Genomic DNA, 9,337 nt, shown 5'->3' with positions numbered 1-9,337 from the left:
TAAAGAAACTGCCTTAGCCTAGTTGATAGGACAGAACTTAGGTAGGCGGAGTAGACAGAACTGAATGCTGGGAAGAAGGGCAAAGTGAGAGAGGTCAATGGATCTCCTGCCTGAGATGAATGCATGTTAGAATCTTGCCGGTAAGCCTCTGTCACGTGGCAATACACAGATTAATAGAAATGGGTTAAATTAAGATATAAGAATTAGCCAATAAGAAGTTAGAGCTAATGGGCCAGGCAGTGTTTAAATGAATATAGTTTCTATGTGATTATTTCAGGTGTAGCTAGCCCGGCAGCCAGGACAGAACAAAAGGGCCTGCTCTCCATGCAAAATGAGTGTCAGAGACCTGCTCATTCACCTGCTCATGAGTACAGTATATATGCAAAGGTGTGGTCCCTGAGTAGGCCCTGTGTTTGCTGCTTCAGTCTCTGTGAGCTCATTTGAGCTTTGCTCAGTTGATTTAGACAGCCTTGTTCTCCTAGTGTCCTCCATCCCTTCTGGCTACTCCCTTTCTGCCTCCCCTTTCTCAGGGTTACTTGAGCTGTGAAGGGATTTATGGATGGAGTCATCCCACTTAGGGCTGTGTGTTTCAAGGCCCTCTCTCTTCATAATGTTTAGCTGTGAGTTTCTGTTTCTTCCCCCCATCTGCTGCAAGTGGAAGCTTCTCTGATGAAAGATGAGCAAGACATTGATCTACGAGTATAGCAGAATATCATTAGGAATCACTTTACTGCTACTGAATAATCCAATTAAAAATGGGGTACAGATTTAAACAGGGAATTCTCAGTAGAGAAAACTCAAATGTCTGAGAAACACTTAAAGAAATGTTTAAGATCCTGCGCCAGCAGGGAAATGCCAATCCAAACTACTGTGAGGTCTGTCTTACACCTGTCAGGATGGCTAAGATCAGTAGCACTAGTGACAACTCGTGTTGCCGAGGATGTGGAATAAGAAGAGCATACACCCATTGATGCTGAGAGAGAAAAAATACTTTTTAAAACGAATAGAAAGCATAGAATTGTGCCGGTATTGGCTAAGGAGATGCGGCGCTGTTTCCTAGCATTGAGAATAACACCCATTTCCCACATACTGGAGGGGATAAGGTTGGAAACGAAAAAAATAAGGGCAAATAACTCACTATGGGTTTTTTGTTTTGTTTTTGTTTTTTTGAGACAATGGTTCACTGTGTATCCCTGGCTGTTCTGGAACCCACTCTGTAGACCAGGCTGACCTTGAACTCACAGAGATCCTCCTGCCTCTGCCTCCCTAGTGCTTGGAGTAAAGGCATACACCACTTTACCTGAGACAGACTCTTATGATTCCTATACTGACCGCAGCAGAAGATGACCCTGAACTGCTCATACCTCCACTTCCACCTGCATTTCGTGCCTGTTTTAAGCCAGGGTTCTGTGCATGCTATGCAAGAAGAATTATACCAATTGAGCTACCTCTCCAACCATCAAAGCACATTCCTGGATAAACATTCAAATGCATATTTGTGTGTGTGTGTGTGTGTGTGCGCGTGTGTGCATGCGTGTGTTCATGTGTGTACATGTGTGTGTGGATATGTACATGTGTACATGCACGTGTGTGAATGTGCATGTGTGAGAATCTCTTTGCTTAAATGTTTTATGAAAATAAAGGCTGTCACAGAAGCCATGAAACACTTTCTGATTGTCAGGAAATCAGCCCACAGTGGGAAAAGACAAGGAGAAATGCTTCCTGTATGAGACTGGGGAATTGAGATCCCATGGAGAACATACGTAGAGTCCTAGCCCAGTACAGATGATGTGAGATTGATTTGAAGCTGGAGGTTTGGGGAAGAACTCAAGGAGATGACTTTTCATCTGGACCGACATAACTGGGTACAACTCTGAGGTGCACAGATGAGGGAAAGGGAGCACAAGGCCAAAGGAAAGGCACGAACAAGATGCAGAGAGTCATTAAAGGACCAGTCGCCCTTTCAGCATTTCCAAATAGCAATAGATAACCTTTATTGAGTGACTATTGTGAATTATTATCACTTTCCATGGATCATTTTGACTGAAGTCTGAAAGGAAATGCCACATTAAACTTGCTATGCAGATGAGGAAACAGAGTCACAGATCAGAAAGACGCCCACTCAAGACCCCACAGCTCGAGTGTGAAGCATTGGAGTCTGTACTCGCAACCGCTATAGGCTAATGAATACAGGGAAAGTAGAAATCCACGTGGGATGGCACCAAAGAGCAGAGGGCCTCCCCTGCCATCCTGAAGGGCTGACTCTCAGATACACTATCAAAGAAGGAAGAGGAATTTTCCTGTTTGAACTTGAAGGGGAAACGCTTCCCAGTTATTAATGGTTATTGTGTGTGTTTCGTGCTGGACTTTTCAGTGTGGTGGCCTCAACCACATGTGGGCGTGGGCATTAGAAACATGGCTAGTTCTGAAGTGATTTCCTCTGTGTGTGTAAGATGTACGCCAGGTTTTAAAGACTTCCCGGCAGAGGAATGGAAACTCACTCCTGTGTCTTAATGCACATGTTACTTTAGATACGTTGGTTGAAATCCAACATTTATAAAACTATTCATGCATTTTTTTTTCTTCTATTAATGGAGAACAATTTTATCTTACCTATGTTGCCTTCTCTTTATTTGCTCTGGGCAGTTGGACCTTGGGTGATTTAGAACTTGCGGTAGGTGTTTTACTAATGAACTCTGATGAAGGGCTTCCTAGCCACAGTGGTTTTTTTTTTAACTGTATGCTTTCCTTGCTTTCTGGTCATTTGCAAGAAAACTTTAAAGAAGGCTTCCCCTTTGCAGGGGTTTGAGAAGCCCAAGAGTTTCCCTTTTCAGCTGTTCCCAACCACAAACAAGCACTCAATATGCTGTGCTCTGTGGACAAGGAATTCACATCGCAAGGGCCGAAAGGGGAGACCTCAAAACAATTTCCAGTCCCGAACGGGGTGCAGTTCAAAGGATCCCACAAGAATGGCACAGGTGGGCACAGTGGGTCTGGCTCATCGTCAGAGAGCCCAAGGAGTCGAAAGGAAACTCTAGCTACAACCCTGACATGCCACAAAACCAGAGTTATAATGCAAAGTAACTTAGCTCCCCCACCTATCTGTCACCATCTCATCTTAAAAAACGTGTGAAAATACGTAATCCTGAGGAGCCTTCGATTAGGTATAAATACTGGCAGAAAGGGAGGTGCAGAGTATAGCTCCTATCAGCCCATCAGCTACTAGAGAAGACAAGCCAGCCGAGTCCTCTGGACCCATTGACTTGATACGGGCGCTCCAGACTCTCACGGCCTCGGCCCTGCTCAGAGACAATGACTGCGACACACTGCGTCTTGGCTTTGTTGCTCTGCCTCACGCAGGCGATTTCTGATGGCGAGGGCACACCCATTAAAGAAATAGAGACGCTGAAGAAATATTTTGTAAGTATGAATTCGTATAATGCTTGTATCGAAAATGACTGGCGTTGACTCGCCACGGTCAACGCTCCGGTGGCGCCTCTGGTCCACAGTCATTTTGAGAAGGCGGGGTGTTTTATGTTGCTATTTGCCGGTGAGGAACTTTTTGACTTAATGATCTTGATATTGATTTGACTTCGCTCAGTTTGCTATAGAGACTGACCGGGCATTTACAATCTCCCAAAGATGGGCAGACTATGAGTATGAGATACTTATCATTTTGTGGTTATTATTTTGTTAACATTTACTCACGATAAGGAGCATTCTTATCCTCATGGTTGGCTATTCATTTCTCATCCCTCAGACTACTGTGAAAGTGATAGTGAGAGACAAGTATGAGAGAGAGATGAATATTGCCACTAAAAACACTCAGGGAGACATCCTACCGCTTAAAAGGAACAGAAGGTGAAGTTCTTAAAGTTTCTGCTTAAGAACGACCCCTTGCACACACTTTTCTCCAAAGACTGAGTTTTGGAATTCTACAAGTGGACTATCGCTGAAACCAGCCGCATACTGAGGCCTGAGAGGAGTTATGTTTCTTAGAGTTTTACATTTTTCTTTTGTGGATTTCCTTTCAAATTAACTAAGGCTAATGAACATATTTTTTTTTTTACTCTTACACTTTTATAACTTGTCTCGAATGTATGCTGTTACACACATAGCTGTCATCATAATGTTCAAGGATTCACAGTCAATTTTATCCTCATGGTGCAAATCAAAGTGTCTCACGTCTGTGGAGCTACCTTTTAAAGCAGCTGCTAGGACCTACGAGTGCAGACTGATGTCTCAGAAACTGCGCCATAAGGGGGCAGTGTGCACAGTGGGATTAATTTGATGATTTTTTTTCTATCTCTCTTAACTTGAGAGCAACTTTCTTTAGCTCAGTGTGGCTATTTGGGGGTACTTGAAATCTTATCAGCATTTTTGAGTTTATTTGTGGCCTTGTGATTCAAGATTAGACTAGTAAATGCTAAAGCTGCAAGAATGAAATAGTCCTTGGCTAAATCTAACATGAAGCCTTTTGGGGATGCTTGTTAGAAGTAAATGGAGGAGCTGAGCAGGAAATCAGCAGTTATTGCCAGTACTGAATTGAATGAAACTCAATAGATATTTTCGGGGCAGTTGGTGAACTCATTAATTACAAATTAAATTTCCTCTTTTCCACAGAACTCGACTAGCTCTGATGTCGGTGAAGGAGGGGATCTGCTCTTTGAGATCTTGAAGAACTGGCAAGAGGTAAAACTGATGTCCCCTTTGCTCATTCTTCCTGTTGTTTTTCCTGGAACGGCTCCCATCAGACTCTCTTTGTGCTCTTGTTTCCCAAGGATGGTGACACAAAACTCATTGAGAGCCAGATTATCTCCTTCTACTTCAAACTCTTTGAAGCCTTGAAGGACCACGAGACAATCCAGGATAGCATAAACACCATCAAGGCAGATCTGATCTCTAACTTCTTCAACAACAGCGAGGCGAAAGTGAATGACTTCGAGAAGATCGCTAAGATTCCGGTGAGGCAATTTGTACTAATGGAGTTTTGTGCTGTACTGAAATTGGCTACTAAACAGTTGATAAAGCTGGGAGAGGAGGCCCTGTCTGAGATGTTTCCTCACTACGGGCATGCTGGGAGGGACTTTGTCAACTTTGGAAAAACACAGACATTCAAACCATTGCCCACACGGTGGGTAAATGGCGTGAGGAGGAAGCAGCCGAGGGGAGCAGTGAGCAGAGCCCCTGTGGTCCCCCCTGGGTGTGTGATGGAAACTCTCGCTTAGGATGGGAGGTTGTGTGTTAGTGGAAAGAGCAGTGGGAGGGAGCGAGAAAGCTGCACGCTCTCCTCCCAGCCAGGCCACAAGGAACTGTGACTCCGGATGACTCACATGCCCGGCTCCGCTGCCGCTGCCGTTTCCTCGTCTTGATAGGAACCAGCTGGGATCACTACAGAAGCTTAGTCAGAACCAAACCAGACCTGCACAGTGTCATAGGTGGAAAGCAAGGATGAGAGAGGAGAAAGTAGTGGAGCCTCTGGGGAGACATCTGGGTGTCCCACCCCTGGTCTCTGGTTAGCCGCTCATGCTATACGGTCCAGTTTGTTTTTAGGGGAAGGAATGGTAGACACCCTTTGTTAGGCTTGCTTTGGATGTCTTATGAAAGGCGTGTTCAATTAACTTTCAGATATGGGGGTACTTCACCTATTCCATACTTTCTACCGTGAAGCCACCCTCAGCCTTTATGGCTTCCAGAATCAGAAAGATAACCCGAAAGCATAAAGACAAATCTAAATTTTCTAGATTTTATCCTGAAGGCAAAGGCATTCTAAATGGCAAATGGGCTCAGATGAAAGGGACAGGCATTCTGCTGTGTTCTGTGGCCTTATTGTTTGTGCCCAGTTTTTGGTTTACCTGAGTCAGGCTCTGACCCGACTCGTGTGCTGTCGCAGGGGCTGGAAGACGGCAGCACATCTCAGTCCATCAACTAGAGATGGATAAAGTCGTTGTTCCTAAGTCACTTCCATGTCGGTTGCTGTTCAGCTATGGCTAAGACTCTAGGATTCTTGGCAATGTTTTGAGAACTGGGAAATGGATTTGTCTTCACAGCACAGCTGGTAGAAACTTGCTATTCCTAAGGCCTTGGAGTAACTCTCTGGAAACCCTGGGTGTTGTGCTTCTTATGGGTGATCTTGAGCAAGTTCGTAACTCTTGTCCTGTTTTGTTGCACCGTCAACACATTTTAGGATCACACACATACACACACACACACACACACACACGCCTCTGAATCTTCCTTGGAAGCCTAGCAAAGAAGTCAGAGTATTTCCAGCATTAGAAAAGCATAAAATGGGCTTTATTTAATTAAGCACAAAGTTGCCCAAGTGGCCATCCTGCTATGAATGGAGAAATTGTTTAAGTAGTTAAACAAATGGTATAGAAGTTAGAGAACAGGAAATATTACTACACTTCCAATAACAGGTGCTCATTGTCAGCAAATCAATTAGGAACTTAGCTCCCAAAGGCATGGGCCTTCTTCATGCACCTGGGTCTCCGGGATCCTTGGTAGATCTCCAAAGCATTCTGCCGTACCAAGGGGACAATTAACCATGGGAATTTTCTTTTGTAGTCTAGAAAGGACTAAACAAGTATAAGGTAGATCTTGTAGATAAGAAGGTCACTCACCAATCACTTCACGAGAAAGCAGCTTCCAGGAGATTAAGTGTCTGGTTCAGGTTTAGGGTCACTGCAAACTCACTCTTATCCTTAATTCCAGACAGGAGTCCTTTTAGTGCTCCATTTTGAGATTTCTGTAGCTGTTAAGTTAGCGATAGATAGGTGATATAACCCACCCCGTTCCCTCTTGTACAACTTAATGACCCCTGTAATCTTAACTGCTGAAGAAGTGATTTCTACAAGTGACAGGATTACATTGTTATACAAGATTGCTTTTCTTAAAAGGAGTATTTCCATTTTCACTGATCATGGTGTTAAAAGAAGAATATCCCAATAGCTTGCAATGTTTGGAGTTAATTCCATTTTTTCAACTGACAGGTAAATGACCCGCAGGTCCAGCGCAAAGCGGTCAATGAGCTCATCAAAGTGATGCACCGGCTGTCACCAAAATCCAGCCTAAGGAAGCGGAAAAGGAGCCGGTGCTGTTTCGGGGTTGGAAGTCGTCCCAATAAGAACAATCCTGCCAGCGCTGTTTGAATTATAAATCTAAACCTATTTATTAATATTTAACATTATTTATATGGAAAGTATATTTTTTAAGACTTATCAACCAGAAAAGTATTTATGATAGCAACTTTTATGTGATAAAATGGATTTCTATTGATTAATATATATATATATATGTTATTTATCATTTCTGTATCCTCAACTCTCTCCCTTGACCATTTATTCTCCCTGAATAATTAACAAAGACTGTGTGATTGAAAGGTTGTATCCCAGGGGCCAGTTAGCCAGTTGACTGAAGCGGGGCTGTAGGTGGTACACTTATGTGCTGTTGAAATTACGCGTGAGGTGCTGCAGACCGAGAACTTGTCTACCCTCTGAGCCCGCCTTTCGTAGCAGACAGGCAGCGCTTCCGCATGTCTAGGCAGTGCTAACCGTCCCTCGAGGAAAGCCCTTTCTCCCACCTGGTGCTTCTGAATACCGCTGAAAACTGTGACTGCTCCCAAGTGGCAAATAACTCACTTGTTTGTGGTTCTTTACTCTCTAATTCGTAGAAATAAAGTGTCCTTTCACAACTATTCATGCTGTGTCAGACTTCTTCTGTGAGGCGGCTCGGATGAATGGGAGGGAAATCAGCCGTTTTTAGCCATGGGAATCTTGGAACTGCATTAAGTCCCATTAAGTGTGGTGCTTTTCTCTACTGACAACTGGCTGGGTTTTTTTTTTTTTTTTTTTTTTTTTTTTTTTTTTTTTTTTTGCTGCTCTCTGGTTGGCAGCTATTTAAATTTTCTTTCAAAGAGATATGTCTAATTACATCGCCATTCAATGTATAGCTCTTGCAGTGGGAAGTATCCAAATTGCTGAGCCTGGCATTTGAGTTTGCTTCTGTTCTGTCTGCCACACTAGGGTTCCCGCCTACATTTGCACAGGCAAACATCATGAGTATATGTCTTACAGTTTCTATTGCTATGAGAAAATACCATGACGAAAAACAACCTGGGAAGGAAGGGGCTTATTTCACCCCTTAGATTATAGTTCATCACTGAGGTAAGCCAGGGCAGAACTCAAGGCAGGAACCTGGAGGCAGGGACTGTATTGGATGCCATGCAGGAAAACCGCTCGCTGGCTTCCTTCTCATGGCTTGCTTAGCCTGTTTTCTTATACAACTCAGGACCATTGGTCCAGGAGTGGCACTGGCCCACACTGTAGGCTTCGGGCTGGGCACACCTATACCAACCATTTAGAAAATGCCCTACAGACTTGCTCACAGGCAATGTGATAGAAGAAATTTCTCTGAGGTTCCTCTTCCCAGATAACTCTAGCTTGTGCAAAGCTGACAAGTTAATAGGCATAGTGTGGCAGAGTTTAGCTCTAGGGAGAAAATCCTGGACTGGAACTAAGATTGAACCATTGTAAGCAGTGTGACATTTAATAACTACTTTAATGTTCTCTAATCTTTCATTAATTTATTTGAAGAAGGAACAGGTAAATGTGAGTCTTCCTCACAGCATTGTGTGAATTCCTTCTTTCACACAGTTGTAACATTTTTGTGGTACCTGATTAGTGTCTAGGTAGTGAGATACTTTAGTCCACTAAAAACACTCAGGGATCCCCACACTTGGAGAACCTTTACAACTAGGAAATAGATGATGAATAAAATACATTATATTCATTCAAGTCGAATGGTTGTTTTAAAAGTCCTTGTTGCTATGGGAAAATAGAACAGAGCGGGATGAAGGAACTAGGCTCTCCATGGGATGAAGTGAGCAGTACGGAGGTTTCAATAGGGCAATTGCAGTCTCCAAATCAAAGAAAAACCATGTGAGGAGGAATTTGCAAGGGTGATGCCCACTTAGATTTCAGGAACGGCAGCTATCCTTGCAAAGGCTTTGGAGTGAAGATTATTCTGGCCTGAAAGAAGAAACTGCAGACCTTCAGGACAGTCCCAAAAAATGGAGGAGGGGACAGCAATCTCCACAGGAGGAGGTGAAGTGTGGCCAGTCTGTGTGCCTTTCAAGTACCAGGAAGCTCATGATGTAACGACTTACATGCGCTCTGGGTTGTGAGTTCCAGAAGACCCTGTGAATTGGCACGAGATGCTCTTACAAAGTGCATAGGAATGTGTTATGAACCTGAATTTATAATCACTCACATAAACAAGAATGATGGGCAGAATGAGATGATTTCTACTGGCTTCAGGACACGCAGGGGTGGCA

General features: G+C 43.6%; 1 protein-coding gene across 1 annotated transcript; it reads left to right on the top strand.

Annotated features, from left to right (window-relative positions):
* The first annotated feature begins 3,229 nt into the window (after window positions 1-3,229).
* Window positions 3,230-7,699, top strand: Ifng (interferon gamma). Its single transcript, XM_038315100.1, has 4 exons — window positions 3,230-3,420; window positions 4,624-4,692; window positions 4,782-4,964; window positions 6,996-7,699. Exons 1-4 carry the CDS (start codon window positions 3,313-3,315, stop codon window positions 7,152-7,154), a joined length of 519 nt encoding a protein of 172 aa, XP_038171028.1. The 5' UTR covers window positions 3,230-3,312; the 3' UTR covers window positions 7,155-7,699.
* Window positions 7,700-9,337: the final 1,638 nt, after the last annotated feature.

Source organism: Arvicola amphibius, chromosome 17 (assembly GCF_903992535.2).
Source record: "Arvicola amphibius chromosome 17, mArvAmp1.2, whole genome shotgun sequence".
Taxonomy (NCBI): domain Eukaryota; kingdom Metazoa; phylum Chordata; class Mammalia; order Rodentia; family Cricetidae; genus Arvicola; species Arvicola amphibius.
This window is presented reverse-complemented; position numbering and strand designations above follow the sequence as displayed.